Source organism: Hippocampus zosterae, chromosome 4 (genome assembly GCF_025434085.1).
Source record: "Hippocampus zosterae strain Florida chromosome 4, ASM2543408v3, whole genome shotgun sequence".
Taxonomy (NCBI): Eukaryota; Metazoa; Chordata; class Actinopteri; order Syngnathiformes; family Syngnathidae; genus Hippocampus; species Hippocampus zosterae.
The window spans coordinates 13,377,631-13,400,652 of record NC_067454.1 but is presented as its reverse complement, the minus strand read 5'-3'; the positions used below and the strand labels follow the sequence as shown (position 1 = coordinate 13,400,652).

Genomic DNA, 23,022 nt, shown 5'->3' with positions numbered 1-23,022 from the left:
AATGGACACACAAACGCATCAATGCACACTGCATTACTGCATTGGCTAAATCAAGGTAGTAGGAAACTTCAGAGGCAGTAAAATTGTTTCACTTAACACAATGAAGTACTGAAGGAAATTCATTCATTCATTCATTCATCTTCCGAGCCGCTTGATCCTCACTAGGGTCGCGGGGGGTGCTGGAGCCTATCCCAGCTGTCTTTGGGCAGTAGGCGGGGGACACCCTGAATCGGTTGCCAGCCAATCGCAGGGCACACAGAAACGAACAACCATTCGCACTCACGCTCACACCTAGGGACAATTTAGAGTGTTCAATCAGCCTGCCACGCATGTTTTTGGAATGTGGGAGGAAACCGGAGCACCCGGGGAAAACCCACGCAGGCCCAGGGAGAACATGCAAACTCCACACAGGGAGGCCGGAGCTGGAATCGAACCCGGTACCTCTGCACTGTGAAGCCGACGTGCTAACCACTGGACTACCGGGCCGCCACTGAAGGAAATCGCAATTCAAATAGCCAGACAATGTCAGTGGGATAGCACAGTTTGCCTGTCAGTCATTTTCTCCTCCAATCCAACCATTTTCTGATTGGCTTATACTTTCGCAGGATTCGCGAGGAGTGCTGGAGGATATCACAGCTGACTTCGGGCAGTAGACGGGGAAGACCCTGCACTGGTTGCTAGCCAGTCGCAGGGCACACATCGACGAACAACCATCTGCGCTCACACTCACAACTTGGGACACTTTTAGGATGCCCAATCAACCTACCATGTATGTTTTTAGAATGTGGGAGGAAATCGTATTACCCGAAGAAAACACAGGCAAGCGTGGGGAGAACATGCAGCTGCACACAGGAAGGCCAGGGCCTGGATTCTAACCCTGGAACTCTGTACTCGTGAGGTGGATGTGCTAACCAGTTGCGACCGTGCCGCACTCCTCCAATCCAGCTCCAGCAAAATATTGGCCTCCAAGATACTTCAACTGAGATTCGCATCACATGCTAATTTGCAATAGTTTATGTGACACTGCCTCAAACTTATATTACAGTGAATTATTTTGGAATACCACTTTTGGCAATCTGTCCATTCGTTAGTTCTGTCGTCATCACGATCATAATGAACATGTGAGAGTCAGCGTGTTTTTGCAACTTGACATGTCACTCTGTCAATTTACAAACACACATAATGCTAATGTAAGTAGAAAAAAAAATACCCCGACTCTACCCTGGAGACCTCACAGCTGTCTTTACCTTTGACTGAAAAGGTCTCTTAGACAAGTAGCGGTTGTGGGAGCGATGCAGACGATGTCAACATGTCCTCTGCAATTCTGATGCGATGGTTTATGACCGCTACTTCCACTCGTAATACTTGATTTGGTTTTCTTTGGAAATGGTACACCTGGTGCAACAGCACCCTTTGATGGGCTAATTTTTCTTCCTGTTTGCGTAATGGCCCGCAGACCAGATGTTTGAAGTTACCAGCCGGGATATTTTAAGCAGACAAATGTCATTCTAATCTAGTCTTAATGAACAATGACGTATTCATATTATAATAAGTGAAAGATGACGTTTGAATAATAATAATAATAATAATAATAATAAAGGCTCCAGCTCGCCCGTGACCCTTGTGAGGACAATCGAATTAGAAAATGGATGAATGGATGAGTAATAACAACAATAATATTTATAATAATAGTAACACCTCTGAATCCTTACAATACCGTGGCTTGTGCTGTATTCACCGTAACTGTAATCAAGAATCACAGTCACAAAAAATGCTACTTGGAACCAGTAAAACAACTGAGTAATAATTTATTATTTACAATGGTACATGGATGAAGTCATGTTACATTAAAAAATATATCAGTTCTGGGGCAAATACTCTCTAAGGCGTTTGGCAGGACCTTTAAAGGCTTTAGCGATATGGAAATATAAGCAAATAAACACTTGGAGGGTTAAAGTTAGCATGCTTGATAACACAGACAAGATGGTGTCTGCGTGTTTGTTATCATGAAAAAGTTATGTTCACAAATGTCTGATGCAAAAGTGCTCAGTGAAAACAATGGTAGAATATGAATAAAGCATCATAACTAGTAATACACATTCAACACACCCTCAAAAATGCCACATTGGAATATTTGGACCAACTGTCAAAGGAATGCGGAGAGCAGCTTTCACTTAACATCACACACATTCATTTCATATCGAAAACACGTTCAAGCATGATGTGATGAATAAATACATGATGTGCACTACAGATGATCTAGCAATGCACAGTTTTGGATTTCTTGAGCTCAAAGTGAGAAGCTGACCACTGGGATCTACTTAGCAGTTGTTTGTGTTTGTCCGCCATAACTTGCCGTTGCCGTGCTCGTACTTCTTGGGCCGCGTGTCCAAATTGGGGCTGATACCCCTGAGTGCTGCAGAGGGCGTCCTTGAAATCCCGTTCACAGTCAGCAGTCCGCCTTCGATGGGGCAGATGTAGTCTGCGGATTCATCAGGTTTCCTCTTCCGAAGGTGACTAAACTGAGTGAAGCCGAGTTTCTTGGGCTGTAACACCCACACACACACGCACACACACACACACACACACACACACACACACACACACACACACACACACACACACACACACACACACACACACACATGAACCAAACACATTTCAGAATGATTTCATCAGTGTACAGTATACTGTATGTACGGCATTCTTTGGATTCTCTTACAGTTACAAATGAGTATTACGGTCACACTGTAAAGACACAAATCTGAAGAAATAATTATAAAATAAGAAATAGAACGTGGTAACATGAGATCGCTATCATTTAAGAACTTAATTTTGAAGATGCAAGTTACTTTTTCTTTTTTCCTTTGACCCTTTGTAGAGTAGATTACCTTCACTTTTGATGTGGTTGTGAGGGGCACATGGCCTGTAGCATTGCCATACTCTCTCTTCTCCTGCGTGGCCTGAGTCCCCACAAGGGCAGAGAAGGCTGTGGCCAAATGACGACGGAGCAACGTTTTCTGCGGTGGGATATTAAGGAGCAGGGCCAAAGTCTCTGCACTGAAACGAGGCTCCAGGATCTTACAGAAATGCATATTGACCCTTTGTGGTTATGACACTACATTACATTAAGTTGCCTGTGTCGTAAGCATTCGCGAAAATGGGAATGACTTACAATTAGTCCACCGTGGACACCACTGCCGCGTAGATTAGGTGCGTACTCTGCAAGATCAACTGCTCGAAGCCACTCCATCACACGGTGGTTTGACCACTGCACAACCTCAGAGGGTGAAGGCTGTTTCTGAAGTTAAAAAAAAAACAAAAAAAAACTGATGTGCCCACTCGAGGTTTTATACAAAACACGTATTTATCATCATATGCTGTGAAGGCAAAATGAAAGATCACCTTGGGATTATAGCTGAAGGAAGTAAACATTAAGACAACCCCACCCCTTTATAACAGCTGCCACTCTCTCTAAAAGATTTTCAAGTTGTTGGACCATGTTTGTGTGTTTTATCCTTTTGCGTGGTCAAAGGTTACAAATCCTAGCTCATCATTTCTGTTGTATTTCATCCCAAAAGCATTTGACGAATTGAGGTCAGGGCTAGCTTTCTGGGTCTTTTGCACAAAAGTCATCACCAGCAATCTGTTTATGGACTTTTCTTTGTACACTGGAAATGGACGACATTTTCACAACTTGGGACAACTTCTCAGCTCCCACAAAGATGGAGGCATCGAATTGTCCTTATTAAATAATGAATTCAAATGAATTTGTGACTAAAAGCAATTCATGATTGCTTCACCGAATAAGCACAACAGAGCTCTTTTACTGATCCAAATGTTCTGCATGACCGCAGTCGGAGGTAGCAGTAATAGAAATGTATTTGTCTCCCTCTTGTGGACTCGTACTGTAATGTCCACTAAGAAAGATGAAGGAAAAGATGAGAAATGTGGAGAGTTCAGTCAATATGTTGAGATGTACGGACACAAATGCGACGACACGAGCCACAGTATAAACGCGTTTGTTTACCTCTTCTCCAGGCCTGCGTCTGAGGCAGTGGGGGTTGAACTTGTTGGCATGAAGGACGTGGATGGCGCATTTAATGCTGAGATGATGAAGTTGACTGGTTACTTTTAGGCTCAAGAGGTCATTCTAGGAAATTTGAAATTAAAAAAAAAACGTTGTGAGCTTCATGTAAAATGTGTAAATGTGGATTAGCACATTCACCTCGACTTACTACGGTGAGGTATTGTATCATGCGGCCGTCCACACGGGCTTCGTGGAACTGGTCTTTATACTGAGGCAAGCCAATATCATCCAGCCATCCTAGAGAGTCCGGTGTTTATAATATAGGGAACATAAATGTCACTTGTTGGATTTGAGCTGATTCAAATAAGAGCAAGACTCTTACGGGTGACCCAGATGTGGTCCAGCTCCGCTGACTTCTCTGTCATTTTATTGGTGAATGCCTTCAGTGCCAACTGTAGCTTCTTCCGGTGCAGAGGGTGCTTTATACCCATCTCCTGTGGTTGCAAAGCACACTTGCTCTAAATATTTATACATGTTTGTTAATAATAGATCATCTTTAGCAACCAATGACATCAATAATCACAGTCCCCACAAGGTCTAGTCAGACACATCCGTGTGTTTGTTGCCACAGGTTTTCGCTGCCAAATTTTCCAAACTTATTATTATTATTTATTCTTTCACCGAGCAAGAATCTAATTATTTTCAGGTTGATGTAAACTACCAATATAGATGTGGTAAAAGGTAAAAACCAGTCCAACCAAGAAAACCGTTGATTTGGGTGAAACTACTTCAAGATGATTCTAGTAGTTGGAGTTTGTTTTGACTTTCAGCTTTTTACCATTGATACCGATGTAGTTATTTCAGTCATCGAACATTGTTCAATTCTCCAACCTTTTCAAGATCCTGAGGCGTGGCAGAAAGTAGTGTCTGGCCACATTCAACCCACTGCCTAGTGAGGTTGACATAGTGCCCCAGACCATAATCCTCCAACCAGCCACACACCTGCTCCTTGGTCCACTGACTGAACGGGAGATTCATGTCACTGGCAGATAAAAAAAGAGAAAATTGGCATATCAGTTTAAATAACATGTAATGCAAATCCCCCTGGGGGTTATATTGTAGTATTTGTTAATATTTTATGTTATGTGTTTGGTAAAGTGTTCTGTTACAGCTGCAGCTGTTGTGAAAGTGTGACATATATAAAGAGTGTAGCACATCCACGATGTTATGGACTCTTACCGTACAGAATCAGGAGATTCCGGGTTACGGGTCAGTCGGGGTCCTGCTGTTGCACGGAAACCCCCTCTTCGAAAAGGACCAGTGTCTGGATCACCTGCATTGACTCCTCCAGAATTTGTCCTTCGAAGTCTGGGTTGAGGAGAGTGATAAAGAGCTAGGTTAGGTGACATGAGCTTCTTCTTCGTTTCAAAGTTGGATGATTCAATAAATACATGAAATTACGATGCAAAAGGGACTTGCGACATTGTGAAAAATTAAATCTTATTGCTACAAATTGAAAAGAATATTTCATAGTACCTATCTCAGTCTTGCCCTCGCCCCACCCAGTATCATTATCACATGATGAATCATGATTTCCTTAATGTTTAATTTTCATTTTGCAATCATTGCCTTATTACCTATTGAGTTAAAACAGTTACTGAATAAAATTGTTTCTAGGCAGGGCAAGGTGAAAGTATCTTCTTCACTGGTCACATCATATCAACCTCATGCATCATTCATTCACATATGCAAGCCATTTCTCACACCCACTTTCCCCAAAGTCTCTTAAGGCTCCGGTTTGTCTTCATGTATTCTGGCGAGCCCACATTTCTCTGGCCTGGTGGGCTGGTTTTCCCAGTGCAGGTGTTCACTTTGTCCAACTTCGCTGAGAAAGGGAAAAAAACCAAAACATACGCACAAATGATGATGAATGCACTGAAGAACAACTTTTGTAATACAATACAGCATTGCCACTTCAGTGCTATTAATGGCAACGGTTTCATACTACAGCACACCCATATACTGTACTATGTCTAAAAAGCAAATATCTTCAACTTGAAAAGCTATTAGCTGTGGTCATGTGATGGCTGTGATCATGGCACATAATTTCTTTACTGTGTGCGCATCTGCATGTGTAAGGCTAAAGTCTATTTTTTATTCCTGTAGGCAGCAATATCAATTGGGGTGAGTTAAAATGATCAGTGGTATGTGGCGCCGGGCTGTGTGCGGTCATCAAAGAGGAGGAAAGGGTGTGTTTGCTTTGCAGGGGGAAAAAAAACGTCCATCCCCTGATCCTTCCCAGTCTGAAGTCCCTGCAATTACTCGTGATCAAAAGTAAAATAGTCCCTCTGGTTAGAGGGAAGCGGTTTTCACCGAATATAAGTTGTCTGGAAATATAATATTGTTATTATCTCTGTATTTACTTTGGCTGCAATCTCCATCTTCACTGTCATCTGGAGATCGCTCACTTTGGAGCTCGGCGCTGCTCTCCGTGGGGGATGAACGAACAGGCAACGTCGGACTCCTTGTTTCCCTCTGTTTGAAGACCCCACAGACACAAACAGAAGGTTAACTGACATATCATCTCCATTAGAAGCGATTTGGAAAGCATCAGGAATGATAATGATTATGTTTCTATGTAGAACCTGTCATATGACTACAAAGCATGTCCACTATTACTACAGGAAGTGAAAATCCCCCCAAAATAAGAAGAAAATCAAGAACGCCTAACTACTAGCGCAGCCTCCCCTCTTCTGAGAAGACTTTCAACAAGATGCTGAAATGCGTTTGTGGAAATATTCGTCCAGCCAAAACACAAATTTATTATGTTAAAGGTCACAAAGGGTCTTGCTCGCAGTGCTGAATATGTTTAATGATGTCATAGTCTTACACTAGATCAGAACAGCAGATGCTTTAGGACTTGGTGTGGGTCAGTCTGGCACTTGGCCATGGAAATGGTACAAACCATCTCCGTGGAGTCTAATGCTAATCATCACATTTGGCTACATCTGTGTATTCAGTAATGTAAATTTAGCGGCAGAAATGGACTCATGCTGGAACAGAAATTGCATCGCTTAGACTGTTCCCGAATGGCCAATCTGCCTTGGCAAAATGAAGGATTTAGGAAACCAATCATTGCTGGTGTTGCATTTCACGTAGGTAGCTGACTATTGTCCAATTCATTCAGTGCATCTTACAATTACTCTGTCGTCGCAGTCGGTCCAAAGTGTACAACTTGGAAAGTAATTGATTGACCAGGCTTTTGAGTGATTGTGTCCCAAGCTTGTGTATGTGTATGAGAAGTCAAAAACCCAATACCTTTTGTGTCTGGCCAGGTATTAAGTCAGTCATGCTACTGGATGATGTCTGTGTCTCTGTCCTGAAAGGACATGAGCATCATTACTGGTAGAAAAGTAATCATGCCACAGTTTTACAATCATTGGGCTGATATGGCTTGAAATACCTGCAATCACTATCCTTCTGAGACAAAATTGATGTTTGATGAGAGTAGGTACTGTTTGTGGAAACCTGAATCATGGAAAAAAAAACAGGTGTTAGCATCCCAAATAGTTTCCTGTCTTACAAGAGAAAAAATAAACAAGACAGTTTAGTTTTCAACCCACATCAGACTTGAGATCCTCAGACTTGGCACTGGCAGAATCAGCATTCTTCCTCAGACCGTGCTCCTCTTCCTCACTGCTACTGGAATGTGTCCTACCGTTGGACAATGAAGGGCCAGCAGGTGGAGCTGCAGTCACAAAGGGACACAGGGAACTATTTGGTTGGTGTTGATGTTTTCTTATCGCCAATGGTTGCCTTTAATTAGAAAAGTGATAGATGGTGAAGAGGAGGATGCAAGAGAGAAAAGCTTGATTACCTTGCCTGGCGTTGTGTGTCAGATCTCGGAATTGCTTGCACTGGTTTAAGAGCAGAGTGAGCTCTTCAATGCGCCGGTCCTCCAGAAATAGGAATGAGAGGGTGTTTCAAGGTCAACAAAACCCATTAAGATTTTTATCAAAGCTTAAGTAACGCACAGAGGCCGCTTCCTGACGCTTCCTCACCACTAGGCCACACCAAGGTCCTTTTTACCATATGGGCTACATGAAAAGAGCAGCTGGGGAGGGGATTGAAATCCGCTCGACTTGAATACTCAGTCGTGGTGACCAGCTGCAACAAATGTGTCTTTTTTTTTTTTTTTGAAGTGGTGCCCAAGCTTGCTTCATCGTGGCTCTCTTACTGCAGCTCTCTCCCAAATTAGGCTTGGCAGATCGAGGCCTACTTAAGTGTGGCTTTGCCTGAAATGGTTGGCCTTGGGGCGTGTACGTGTGTGTTCACCAGCCCCGCCACATGTAGACCCACGCCTGCAAGCCTTTAAGGTCCAATATTCCCCATGAGGGAGAATACAAAAGCCGTGCTGTACTATAATCGGATGAAGGGTGGCGCATGCGACCAATGACAATATTTAGAAAGTGCAAGTCTGCATGTTTCCCGGTGGTGCCTCATCAATTGGCAAACTAACCGCATTCTCTTTATTTTCATGAAAAATAGATGGATAAAGAAGAGAGACTTACTTTTTCTTCATTGGCAACTTCCAAGGTTTTAATGTCACTTCTAAGTCTTTGCAACTCCTGGTCTATGGTGAAGAGAAAAACATTTGACATCAAACATAAAACATTGCTTTGTCATCTTTAAATTAAAATTTAAAGGTGATGGTTCAACTACCAAGATTTTATTTGATTCTTCAGGCATACCTTCCGCGCATATTTTGGTGAGATTCCAAAATGGTTGATCATTGGGCATTTGGACACCCGGATCGAACTCCACATTTCATTGTAAAGGTGCACTCTTTCAAGTCACCTGAGCCATTTATCACTTGCTCAAATAAGACTTGTAGGTGAGCAGCGAACACTGGCTTGTGTATGAAACATTCCAGACATGAATGACCGATTAAATTAACATTAAATCAAAAGCAGATTGTGATTTAGGTGCCATCTTGTCTTGATGTTACCAGAGTGAATATTACTTAATTACTATCCTGTACTGAAAAGTGGTGCTAATATCTTCATAAATATATTGTTTCGCTTTCCAGAAATTTAGATTGTCTCCAAAACAGTCAAAATAAATTGAATTCATATTGCTCTTATTTACTTAAGCCATCAGTTGATTGGTTGCTGGATGATCTGCTTACCTCTCTCAGAGCTCTCAGTGGCTAGTGAAGGTCTGGCCATAAGCTGAGTGTGCAAGCTCTCAATCTCAACATTCTTACTCAGTAGAAGCTCCTGAAGGTTGCTGATCTCCACCTATCAGTATAGACCCACAATTTAGATTTTTAAGATGACCAGAAGAGTCGAATTTCTGTAGTTCAGTATGTGGCTATACTGATGTATGCTTCACACACATGTATTCAATATAGTCCATATTTATCCACATCAAAACAATAATTGATAATCGCTGATTATGCTGAGAATAGGGTTTCTTGTGTTTTAGGCTATGAAACGCATTTGGTATGAATAGAAAATACAGCATTAGTGAGGAAACGATAATACTTCGAGGGGGAAAAAATATGAAAGTGGACTAAGAGTGAGAGAGAAGAAAATGCAGCAGTAAAGTAGAATGTAGCTGTTACACGTTACGGAAAGTCATAAAATCTTGTTCCCCCCTCCTGCCCTCCCACTTTTTACATTATATTTAGTTCCTTAGAAAACATAATTAACCGTGTGCACACAAAATGAGAGTGACTCAATGAACTGCCTGGACAATCTGATTGGTTGGATAGCTTTGAGGAAAGTTAAGCGGACAGCAGTGGAATTTGGACACTGATACTGTATACGTTAGACCAATGGTTCTCAAATGCTGTCACCCTGGGACTCCCATTGTCTTCTGGGAAAAAGAGACGTTCATAACTCGAGATGCCCTTCTACATGAATATAAAACTACATCACATATTCATCAAATGAAAAAGAGTAAGTAGTAGCCTATATTGGCAGCGATATAAACCAAGTACCACCCATACTTGTTTTTTCTGCAACCTATCCATAATGAATGTGCCTTGGTCCCGACAAACCAGTTGACAATCACTGGTGTAGACTCTACCGTAATGCAAGTTTTACCTTGCTGGCTTTGAGTCTTTTCTCATACTCCATCTTCTCATCCTCCAGGTGTTGCATTTTGTCTTTGAGAGTCTTGAGCTCCCGCGCCAAACCCTGCAACATATTGTAAATGCGTTCATTCGAGAGCTGGTATCGGCCGCAGCTGGAACCAAGCAACTGCACACGCCTGTCTGTCTCCCTATTCAAGTTCATATGTTCCTTCTGCCCTGCCATCTAAAATGTTCTTTTGTTCCATTGGTCCCATGTTAGGAAAACAAACAAAAGAACTTAAAAAAAAGGATACAATTGAAAATGCTTTAACAGAAAAACTGAAACAATCTTACGTTTCAAAAACTCACTGGAATTATTGTGAGAGTGTCCTTCGTTATCCTTTTTTGTTTCAGTTAATATCAAAATAAACTTTGGGGGTTTGTTTTAAACAGATTTTTTTTCATTATTGTTGTACATCCGTCAAAGGGTCAAACAGTAATTTGTGAATTGTAGATTACTTTATTCCACAATATTTTGTAACCTTTAACTTTTTTCAAATCAAAAATCTAAAACCAAGACTATAACTAGTCAAAACTAAACTAAAGCAAAGCATTATTGAAAAAAAAAACCTAATAAAAAAAATACTAAACCTGCTCTAAAAACTAAATAAGACTAACTAAATAAAAAAAAAGTCAAAACTAAATGAAAACTAACATTGACGTTCACGAGGAATCCAAAATTATCATAACCCTGCTCCTCCTCAAAAATGTCAAAGCCACACTCATTTCAAAGCAAATAAAGAACAATAGTTTATCCTTGTCTACCACAACCGTTTACAAAGAGTGCTGCAAAACAATAGTTTATCCTTGTCTACCACAACCGTTTACAAAGAGTGCTGCAAAGCATGTTGGGAAGTGTGCAGCCGAGGCATTTTCCTCTGCAGATTAGTGAATAAAGTCCCCAAAGTCCCTGTTTGGCGCGTGAACGCTTCATTCAGTCTGATCACATGGATAGTAAACACACTCCAAAGTAAGACAAAGCATGCCGTGCACAATGTCACAAGTCATGCATAAGCCTGTGCGTACGCTCTCTCCTCCGTGTGGCAGCTGCTCCGCGTCAGAGCTACTCTCATCAACCCCGCCTGTAGCCTCCTCCTCTAGTTTGGGCTTCACCTCTGCAGCCGTGTAACATGAAGGGTTAGCATCTTCGGGGGACGTGGAGGGGGCGGAGCATGGCGCTGGTGAGCGGCTGTCAGCTGGGTTCTCAGAGGCTTTTTTCTCCTGGATCTTGCTATTGATCTCCTTCTGAAACCTACACATCTGCTCCTGCAGCTCACTAATAAAATTCACAACACTCTGCCGGATGCAGTGTGGGAAAGAGAAACATTAAAAGAACGTTTTAGAGGGCATGGAAGGGATGCATTTATCTGTATTTCTTTTCATCTTTTTCTGAATGACGCATTGTTTCAAGGGAAGACATGTTCAGATGTGAGAAAAATCCTAGATAACGACAAACACAATGTTGCATTTTCCCTTTAAACCACTTCTTTCTACCATCATGCTGTCATTTAGTTCAGTCCACACACAGTATAGCTTTAACCCATTTGCCGATGTACAACTTTGTTCATATTCAGCATATGTTACGATCTAAGTGTTAAAAAAGAAGTTCCTCGTCACATGTAAAACAAATAAAACATCAGCTCTAACTTAATTTGAAAGATCCGTCACATAAAAGTTGCTTTTTGGGAGGTGAGTCGCTTCACGTAAAAACATCACTTTTAGAATTTTGTGCTGAGCAGCTTTGACTGTCACACATCTATTATACCTGTCAACTTGTACCTTTTCCATCTTTTTTTATCATTTCAAATCATGTAAGGCATACTACAACTTTTATACGGGGGGGGGGGGGGGGGGAACAAACAAAAATACAATTGGGAACCGATCTCACAAACACCAGTTTGGCTCAAATCCAGATCGTCTCACTTGCTGGTAGCCAACGACAATGCCATCGTCAATCACTACTGTTGTCATGGCAAACCAGAAAAAGTAATCCTCAATCGTATATTTTTTTTCATCGCTACGTACAGTCGGATTGATAAAGCGTGAGGTGCGCATGCGCGGTAAGCCGTTGTACAGGTTTTTGTTGCTTTGTAAGGGGAATCGTAATCATTTTTAAGGGTAGCTATTAGCCGAAGTTGACAGGTATGCATCTATGGCACAAAACGTTCCATTCTGGCGTCAACACATTTTCCCACTTTGACCACAACTCTCTCTGGTGGCATCACAACAAAAGCCCACAAAGCATATGAACAACCAAAACATGCTAAGTCTCTGAGATGGAGAATTATTGCATGACTGAGACACATCAGAGTAGTTTGGCTCTGCGTTTTGATAGAATTCATTCACTCCGAAAGACGTTTTTAAACGTCTTTTCAGACTTGGTCCAGAATTGGCTGGTACTGAATGAGTTAAACATCAAACTGTGTTTCGTCCAAAACGTTGACCAAATCAATTAATGTACCTGTGAACCAGCTCAAGAAGTTAAGTTTCAACAGGAGCGACTTGTTTCTACATGTTGTCAAAGAAATCGGTGCCGGCGTTTCGGTTGTAAACAGCACCCAAGTTATGCCGGGACTGTTGACAGAGGAAGTCTCACATGGGGTCCAGTGTAGAGGATTTGACAGATGATATGACGCCGCTCCATGGCTAAATTTAACTCTCAGCCTACTGTTTCAAAAGTCGGGTGGGGGCCGCTTCAACAATTTGTGTGTGTTTGTGTAGTAAAAAGCGCATGGGAGGTCTTCTAAATGTTCAAAGAAAGTTTTTTTCCCCTTCCCCACCCCGTTCTTGATTCCAAACATATGTTGCATATGAAACATGCAGACGATGAAAGTGCATCGACAAGAAGTGCGTCCCTCTGCTATTTTATCAATTATGCACTTTTTTTCTGCTTCAATGTCAAACACACTTTTGTTCATGTGCATTTGAACATATGGGCTCCCCGTTCACTCCCCAAGCGCTTGCTCTCTTCAGAATGACTCTATGAATCTTTGCCAACCTCCAAGAACAAAATCTTCTGGGCTGTGAAGCCTCACGTGTTCCTCCATCCACCGTGCCAGCTCTACTATGCCTGAACTCTTTTCACCTGAGGACACAAAGGCTCTTTGACTGGCTATATTTTGACAGTAACGTTACAGCATTCTGTCTGGTTCTAATTGTACTTCTCAGTTTCACGGCAGAGACCAAATGTGCAAGTTCATCCACTGGTAATCTGACACAATTTAGTCTGAAGCGTAATTAGGTGATAAATGAGAACAAAAATTAAACCCCTTGAATACTTGTATTCCCTCTACTAAGCATCAACCCGTGCCAGGGTTTTTGTCAATGTTCCCTCCCATGTGTGCGGAGCGTGTTTATGGACTTCCATAAAATCAGCAGCTGACTTCAAATCCACAATATGGTACAGGTTTCCGTATGTTGCTTTGTCATTCTTGGCAGACTTGTATTAAATTTCCAAAGGTTCTCCAAACAGAAGTGTCCCAGGAGATTGAAGCGAAACTCAGTCTTCCTTGAAAATACGTCTCAGTGGAAAAAAGGTACAAAGTTCTTTGTCCATGAGGCTCACTCTCACTTTCATTGCAAAAAAAAAGTCTCCAGTTCAAAAATTCCCCAAATCCAATGACCTCTTTAAGACTGGAAAAACCGCAATCGCTCTCATCCACGTGAACTTTTCAGTGGGTATTTTCTTGTCTTTCTTACCTCTGCTTTGTGCTGCCTCTCTCCTCCATGGCCCGCTTTCTCCTCCATGTCTGTCAGCTTCAGCTTCAGGTAGGACACTTCCCCCTTGAGACTCAGCTTCTGCTTCTCCAATGTCGTCCTATGAAGGAGCTCCTGTCATATAGCAAAAGACGCACGCTTGGCTCATGCGAGCGCAGTATGCCTCACAGTGCTATGCGACACTTAACAAAGGCGACATTAGGTACCAGGCACAGTCAGCTACAAGGTCTGTAATAACAGTCTCCTTGGACAAACCACTGCTTTCAGCGGGGCTAAATATACACATAACGCATGACCACTATTTATAATGCCTATTTCACAGCTCACTCTAAGTCCACAGCAGGACTAGTGGGGACAAAACGGGGAAGAGGGGCGGGCGTTAACATGCAAAACATTTTGGAAATAAAAACAACAGTCAAATAACTTTGACGGGTAATTAGCCTGCAAGTTTAAACTGCTGCCGATCAAAGCCAAGCTCCAGCTCTGGGTGATTCTCAACCCTGAGGGATCCGCAAGACCATGTGGGCAGATGTGGTGCTAATTTGGTTCTTTCCAAGCAGGTGCTATATCATTCAAAGACCAGAAATGAGCATCTGAAGCAGGCCCACGTGGACAAGAGTATTTGAAACATTGACTTTGGAAAATATCCGCCCTTTCTTTTTCAAGGCCAGATGGAAAATATTAGAGCTTTGTCACCAGGAAGAGATTTACGGCTCAGGTCCAAAGCCTCATAATGATCACTTCCCAAGAAAACCGGTCTTGGCTGCCCTGTTGTACACTGTACCCGTACAGCTCTGCACAGTGCATTTAACCACTAACAATGAGACTCATCCTAGGAAATTGTACTATTAGCTAAGATCATAGGTTTATGCAACGCGTTACCTTGCCGTCTGCTTGCGGCAGAGCAAATTGTGCTTCCCACATTGTAGAGAATCCTTCCGAGGCTCATGACGCTTTCGATGTCATATATCCTTTTGCATGGCATAATAAATGGAGTTTCGCAAGTTGCGGAGTTCAAGTCAAGAGCAAATAACTGCAAGTGGAAGATTCTTTCACTTCAGGAAGCACGAGCCCTACCCGGTCTCACACCCATCTCGCCACCTTTTTTCAGCTTTTCCTCCCTTCTTAAGCCATGAGTCAGTCTTGCCTTTCCTTTCTCTTTTCCCTCTTCTCTCGATCGCAGTGAGAAAGCAGGCAGAGACAATGCTGTGGGGAATGGTTGGGGGTGTGGCTGTTCCAAGTCTAATCACCTGTCCAGACAGACCAGTCGAGCCCAGCATAAACCAGGCAAAGTCTCTGCGACATCGCCTCGGAATGAGTCTGGGCATCCTAAATATTTTTGGGTCTCCAAGGTAATCTGAGGCTCCATAGAGTGGAATTTTAAACAGGAATTTCTTCCCAGGGAGCAAAATATATTAGCCAAGACTGAATCTCCAGGAGGGATCTGTTGTGAATGACTGATCGGGGTTATCTTGAAGCTCACTCGTTAGGGGGAGAATGTTGATTTAAAAGCTTCCCCTCGGTTAAAAGTTTCCAGTAAATCCAAACGAGTGGATGGCGATCTCAGTCGTACCTGCTGAAGCATCTCTTCGGTGGCGTTGAGTTTGAGACGATGCTCCACCACCGAACACTGCAGGTCACTGATTTTGACCTCCTGAGCTTCCACCTGGTCCGTCAGCACACCCACCTGTGTATGTGTACGTATGGATATGAGAAAACACAACAAGTTGTGAACACAGCAACAGGACAGTGGAACATCTTCAGTGCAATGACCAAGAAGTTGTTTGATTTACAATTGAACAATGTTTTCTGAAGAAACATCTGACATTTTACCCGGTGAGGGACATCAGACCTCAACCAACTTTCATTTAGTAAAAATGAACTCTGAAGAGGAGTGTTTCGTTAATGTTATTTATTTATTTATTTATTTATTTATTTATTTATTTATTTATTTATTTATTTATTTTTACTGGCTATTTGCTGTGTTACAAAATAAGGAACATTCAACAAAGCTTGGTTAAAGACTACACCAGTCATCACTTGTTCTTGTTTTCGCAACTCTTATTTTGAATTGTACTTTGAACAAGGGTAAACTTCTCTTGAAAGACAAATCTTAAAATGCTTCAGACACATCTACAGCAGATTGAGAATTTTATTTCCTTTACATTTGAATCTATTTTTACACTTATATGACACGAAAGTTCGCTTGGATTTGAACTAGATGGGAATTTCAGAACCACTTTTTCTCCTTTAAATCCTGTTTAAAATTCCAAATGAATAGCCCTGGAACAAATACCTCAGCCAAAGAGTGTCTACTTTACCATCCATTTTTGTCCTTGTAATTCTTCTTTTTTTAATGCAAATATTTATAACTTAAACTCAAAAGTGTTCAGATGATTGCCAATCATAATATATTTTCCCATGACATGCTACTTGGCATATTCAATGTTCATTTGAGCTGGAACGTCAACCTCTATACTTCATTTCACGACACATAGTGTGTCGGTGCAAACTTGCAAGAGTTCAGTGACCTGAGCATTGTTGGAATTGTTTATCCAAGTTGAGTGTAAAACATTGACCTTGAGTCTACAAAGGTGATTTTTTTTTGTATTGAATCATGCAAGCTCGAACACATGCTGCAATGTTCTACTGATTTACCAGAGAATGGGTGTACATGAGATCTAAATAAACAAATGGGCCAACTGTTCCAATAGCACATATACCGTACATCCACAGTACAGAGGTGGCATACTAGCCTTAACCTGTTTGAGGTATGCACTTTTTCAGCGGTTCCCGAAACTCCATCTTACTATCTTTGCACAACACTCGAGTGCTGTAATAGCACGAAAACTAGACTAGAGTTTTGTTCCTGCTGCTGGAAGGGAAACACAGCAGTTACGCAACATTTATAGCCTAACACTGAGACCTGCCTCTCCCCTTTGCCCTGCTTTGACTCAACTATTTGTCAAAAGTGTTTTCAGTCTTACTATGCGGGGGCAGGAAGTATGGTCATTCTTACATAAGATGCAATCTAAAATGGAAACTAGAAATAATCATGAGCACAGTTGTAGTAATCTCACCTGCAATATGAGAGATTCTTTGTCCCCTTCCAGACGTGATAAACGCTCCTGGTAGGACTCACTGTTGTCGGATGTCTGGTGGTTTACCTTCGGCATAAAAAGATTAACCTTAGTTACTGTATTGCTAAAACACAACTGTTCCCCAGTAGGTCAGGTGTGGGTTCCTTCACATGAGGCTGCAGCAACGTGGAGTAAAATATACTTGAAGGGCTTCTCACTGCCTCTGCCTGTAAGAGGTTTACTGCTCCTAATCCTCTATTCAAATTCCCAAATATATTTCATACCATCTGATTCGCGAGAACTTGGATGAAGCTGCGGGGCTTGCTGTGTATTGAGGGAAGTTTTAGTGGGATCAATGGTAAGGGATGTATGATTGCAGCCTAATGAGCTACATTTACTCAGAAATCTTCACAAAACCACACTGGTGGAAACATGATGTCGTTTATCGAGGAGCCGGCGCCAAGAATCCCAAGGGTTTTGTAATAGCTTTGTTTCAAACCAAAAATGGGGCTATTCAACAGATTCCTTTCCAAGATGCATTACTGTACAACAAAATTTATGGTTTTTTTTTTTTTTACATCAGTTTAGTTGGTACTCTTTGCAAATGTTTTGTAGTCTTTGTAAGCACCAAATGCAAACATGTTGTGTATGATAGTTGCTAGTTTTATTACCGGTATATGCTTCCATACTTTGAAGTCTTCCACACTCCATATCACCTTGTGTAGTAATTCAATTCAGAATGCTGTTCAGCCGGAAAAATAAAGAACCACCTTATAAAGTACAGTTAATCCAATACTGCTCAATACAGCACGCTAAAATCTCCAAGCTTGAATGCCCCTTAAGATGTGCAATCATGACAAATGTTCAACAACAAAAAAAGCCAAAGTGATGCCGAAAAGTGTCACTATATGAATGTATTTTGCTTTTGGCTTTTTTGTTTTTCTTGAGAAACCATAACAAAAGAAAAGCCACCTGAATGTGAATCGGTACCCTGTCACAAAATTGCCGCTAATTTCCTCTTTTATCTATACTTGTCCGTTTTTCTTTAATCATTTAGTATTCATTTTTTTGTATGTTGCCCTTCAACGGACACACCAACGACTGCAGTTGTTTGTTTACATTCAAAATTCATCTTGCAGCAATCTTGAGTGACGTTATGCACCAAGTGTGCGCCAGATTACAATTTCGCATCCCACCTTCATACTGGTCGATGGAGACTTCGAATTATGTTCCCCACTCTTATGATGGCAGCAGTTTGACCCTGTAACTGACTATTCTCAGCTTCCATCTTTTTCAAACAATCGGTAAACCAGTGTCTCAGAATGGTTTGTCAATCTCAGTATATCATGAGCAAATGTGCAAAAAGTCTCATATATGTTTTGTATATTATTGTGAAAGGTTTACATTGCAATTATAAATAGATGTAAACAGACTGTCTATGTGGAAGTTTGTCTTCAGGGCCTCCTACAGGCTTTTTTTATAATTACAACAAATGTTCTGCTGGATGACTACTGACTCCCTAATGACATCATGATGGTTCCGTGTTGACTTAGTAACTTTATAGTGGCAGGAAACGACTTGAAACCCACATTCGCATACATTCATCTTTGAGTGTGCGTGCGTGACAAGCATAGCAACAAAGGAGACACATAAGTGAGTTTGCGTGCAAGAGCAGCACAGAAAGAAGACATGCACATGGAGAATATTTTACCTTCCTAAGCCAAGAAAAGTGTTTGTAGAAGTCAAACTCATACTCCATTCTACAGGCCCATTGTAGTAGCCCTCACTCTCAGTGTTGGATCCCACTAAGAATTAAGTTTGCGTGCTGCAGGGAGTCAGGAAGGAAAACAGAGTCCTGTGTCATAAGTGAGTCCCAGCGATAAATCCTCACACGTGTGGACTTGTGTGCTCCGCTTGCAGACCGTCCACGGCGTTGATAGCAACGAGAGGCCCTCGGTGGTTTTTGAGTCTGGACAGTTTTTTTTTTTTTTTTAGCTGTGCTGAATAACTCAATTGATGCCAATTGGCTCGACTCCCTTTTCTTTTCCTCTCTCTTTGCTACCTCCTCCTTTGAGTTTTTTCTTCTTTCTCTCTCTCTTTCTCAAAATGACTCCAACTGCCTCTTTATGCACAACCCCACTTTTCTCGCTCTCATCTTCTCCAGTCCTTCCTGTGGTTCTTCACTGCGTGCCACGCCGGCCGACCTCCTGGTCTTAAACTAGAAGGGCTCGAGGGGGGAGTTCTTTGCACCACATGCTACTCAGATGTGGTGTCGAACGAAGGGCTTCATAAAGAAAGAGGAGGAGGAAGGAGGACGCTTTGCGAGTTGACTTCATAGGAGTTCAGGGCAGAAAAAAAAGTGGCTTCAACTGTGAAGTGAGGCCAATTTTGGAGACATGGCGATTGCTGCAGCGAATTAAGGCAAGAAAATGCAGGTATTAAGATGAAGAGATGTAAGAAAGTGGGAGAAAAATGATGCCGCTTCTATTTCAATGGGAGTTCTGGTTCACATTAGGCCTTCGTTCAGCGAACTCCCTCAGGACACACCGGTCTAGAGGTTTAAGATCAAAGTATGAGATGACAATTGTAGTAGTATGTGGTTTTCATGATTTCATTTACCAGATCAGTACCAGATGATATACTGTGTGTGTGTGTGTGTGTGTGTGTGTGTGTGTGTGTGTGTGTGTGTGTGTGTGTGTGTGTGTGTGTGTGTGCGTGCGTGTGTGTGTGTGTGTGTGTGTGTGAATACTCAGTTTACCTCTATGCGGCCGTGTTAGTACAGCAAAGTGTAACTTGATAGTGCCTTTTCCCTACATTAATACTGAGTGGGTAAGTACAGCATTATACTCACTGGACACTTCATTAGGCATACCTACACAATGGAATAGCATCCTCTTTTTGATGTGTTGATGTATCTGAGGGGGTTTTGCTGGTGTACCTAATGTTGTGGCCTGCGTTCAGAGCAGTTCCTAAGATTGCCTGTGGGGAGCAACATTGCACAATGGCATGGCTTTTACCAAAGCTATCAAATGAATGACATCACATGGTTTGGAGTGTAGTTTACTTCCACCTCAAGCACTCTGCAATTACAGGTCTAATTTGTGGGGCGCTATAATAACAGCGTCAGAGCAGAAAGTAGTTTCGCCGCTCCTTAAATTAAATCAAGCAAACAGGAAAGAAGATGAGACTTTCGCCATCATAACCCTTTGTATCGAAAACCGAGAACCTGTTTTCAGGCATGTTAAGGTCCCAGCAGTTTGCAAGGCTGTTGCTTCTATTATTTGGAGCTTGTCTCCTGCCCCTCTGCAATATGAAGGAATTTAAGATAACACTCTGTAATCCCAAAAATCCATCACCTCTTTGAGAAAGCAGGTAGAAGGGGACCAACCAACAGTGCATGCTCATGGACAGTGAGAAATGAATGGTCAGACGATTAGGTACACTAGTACATTCTAATGAGATCAATACAAGAGCTGGATCAACAATTCTGCCATTATAAAAATATAATGTGAATATTATATCGGCTATCAGAGAAGTATTGATTGAACAATGTGTCCATTATGGTGGTTGTAGTCGCTGCGAGTTATTTGTAATATTTTGGTTGCCTCATTCAGGTAGACAACAAAATAGAAATATCACCAGCTCAGAGTACAGGAAAAGACAACAAAAAGAATAGTTTTTAATTAATCTCAACACAGCATACATTTCTTTTTAAATACTAAAAAAAAATCCATCTTTTCTGTTGTATCTCATTTGACTGACACACTTTATAAAACTTGAAAACTTTTACAGGTACTTAAAAAAAAGTTCAAATAAAACCCATCAGCCACAACTTCACAAAATAGTTGAGATGTGCCAAAGTAAAATCAAGTGGACGTGTGAGATTAGAATACATAATAAAATAGAAATTCTTACCTGTAATAATGTGCTCGAAGGCAGCCTCCAACATATTGTCGGCATCTGACACCATGGCAACCTGCTATCAGTGAAAGTGGCTCATTTAGTGGCTTTAAGTGGTCACTTTGCGCTTGAGAAAGCCCTTCTCCTCAGACAACTGCACTCTGAGTTCTGAACGCTGTCAAGGCATCTGATTAACTTCCCACTTGAAATAACACCCTGACTATCACTTTGGCTTTAAATACTCCTCTCATTTTGTGGTCCAAGCCCTAAACCCTTTGTCAAGGCTCTTATTCAAATGCCAAGCCAATTGTCATATTTTGAATTCTTTGCTTTTGTATTTCCTTGAACCTTGTTTTGAGTCATAGTCATATGACTTCATTGCATAAATGGCATCCAATGAACTTAAAAACAAAAACAGCATCTGGCTCAATAGTTTCAACAAAAGATCACACCGTCATAAATCTGTCCACATTTTGGATTACGAATACGTTTGTACAAATAGCATAATATCTCAGTTGGTAGAGATATTTTTTTAATAAAACATTGGCAAAAAAAAACTGAATATATTTGTCATGACTTATAGAGTGGTTCTTTGAGACATTACTTTATAGGTTCTACGGCCATGCTCATAACGCAAAACACTTGCATATCAACTCATCTTTCCCGAGTGAAACAAACTTAAATGCTATCAGTCCATTCCACCTTCCCCCCAAAAACTTCCAAAATGTTTGCAATGTGTTTTTTTTCATGATAATAATATAAACCTATAAGATTGTACTTTGTAAAAACATGTTGAATGTAGAGAAATGAATCCATCCATCCATCCATCCATTTTTTTTGCTTCAGTTGCAAGAAAATTGGACTATTCCTTTGGTGTGTGCGTCTGTGTGTTTGTCTTGGCCACTTGGAACTAGTGTATTACAGACAAAGCGGTATGTATACCTGTACTGGACATGGAGCCGGTCTTAGCGCCACAGTAAGCCGCGGTTGTATTTATCGTTCTTCGCAGAGGATATAGAATACATGGCTTTGAGTATTGTTATATTATCTGTAATATTATCGGTACTATGTTCAATACAATGCTATCATTTTAGTGAGGTTAGTACGCAGTCATAACCATGAGCGCAATTGCATAATTTTACAATGGTTGTTCATCTATTTCCCCTGCAATTGGCTGGCGACCAGTTCAGGGTGTACTCCACCTACCGCCTGAACACAGCTGGGATCGCCTCCAACACGCCGAGCATTCCCGCAACCCTAATAAGGATAAGGGAATGGAAATTCAGACAAATTGTTCTGGAAGTGAATTCCAATAGGTTAGAGTGCTTAAGGATTTTAAGGATCCTATGGACCACATGTGTAAGGAGAAACGTAATAGACACAAAACAGTCAGCAATTTCGTGTAATCCCTTTTGTGGCTATGACAACACTGCAGCAAAATGCTCTGTGGGGCCCACATTGGTCTTCTATAATATCAAAATTCAAATAAAATCTTTAGTTGCGTAATAGGACCACCATGTGATTATGTGTAGCTAAGGGACCAAAGCAACCATTCTTCACACGAACCGTTTTGCATTCGCACAAGATTTGCTTTACATGTACAACGGTGCTCCTGACTGATATGTACTTGGAATCTTACAAAGTGTACATGCTGAATTTACACATGATACGAGATCCAGAAATTTTATGACAGCATTGGTGTTAAAGCAACATAACAGAGCACAACATTCAAAGCTGAGTGAAGCAAGACCCTCAAATATCCATCACAATGGAACAGGGTGAGTGGCGGTCGATCACCGTGGCCTGTCGTCATGTCATTATTTATGTCATTAAGATAAGATAAGATATCCTTTATTCGTCCCACAATGGGGAAATTTACAGCCTCCAGCAGCAAGAATGTATGTAGAAAGAAGAAAGGAGAAAGAGGAAAAAAAAACAACAAACATCTTTCAATTAAATACAATATGAACACAAATGGATAAATCGCAGTACTATTTACAATTTTCCTTCACACCATTTAATTATTATTATTATTATGATTGTTATTTTTTATTCATCAGCCTGACAGCAGTCGGTAGGAACGAGCGTCGGTATCTCTCCTTCTTGCAGCGCGGGTGTAACAGTCTCTGGCTGAAGGAGCTACCAAGTGCTGTCAG

At 41.4% G+C, this 23,022-nt stretch overlaps 2 protein-coding genes across 7 annotated transcripts in view; one reads left to right on the top strand and one right to left on the bottom strand.

Moving 5' to 3' along the window:
- Window positions 1-23,022, top strand: part of emc8 (ER membrane protein complex subunit 8) — a 681,399-nt gene that overhangs the window by 553,780 nt on the left and 104,597 nt on the right. The gene's annotated exons all lie outside the window — the stretch shown is intronic.
- Window positions 1,791-21,108, bottom strand: ppfibp2a (PPFIA binding protein 2a). 6 transcript variants are annotated; one of them, XM_052063469.1, is made up of 22 exons: window positions 20,882-21,108; window positions 16,967-17,053; window positions 15,460-15,573; window positions 13,869-14,000; window positions 11,196-11,465; window positions 10,141-10,233; window positions 9,219-9,330; window positions 8,602-8,663; window positions 7,908-7,986; window positions 7,654-7,778; window positions 7,494-7,558; window positions 7,349-7,409; window positions 6,454-6,565; window positions 5,801-5,915; window positions 5,270-5,398; window positions 4,922-5,072; window positions 4,413-4,524; window positions 4,239-4,327; window positions 4,031-4,153; window positions 3,176-3,301; window positions 2,892-3,080; window positions 1,791-2,546 (listed from the first exon to the last, which is right to left on the bottom strand). In XM_052063469.1, the coding sequence occupies exons 1-22, from the start codon at window positions 20,924-20,926 to the stop codon at window positions 2,322-2,324; spliced, it is 2,616 nt and encodes an 871-aa protein (XP_051919429.1). In that variant the 5' UTR covers window positions 20,927-21,108; the 3' UTR covers window positions 1,791-2,321. The 6 variants fall into 6 exon arrangements, with proteins under 6 accessions (XP_051919429.1, XP_051919428.1, XP_051919430.1 ...); XM_052063468.1 differs by lacking the exon at window positions 20,882-21,108 and adding an exon at window positions 18,678-19,562; XM_052063470.1 differs by lacking the exon at window positions 20,882-21,108 and adding an exon at window positions 18,678-19,561 and having other exon boundaries at window positions 11,283-11,465.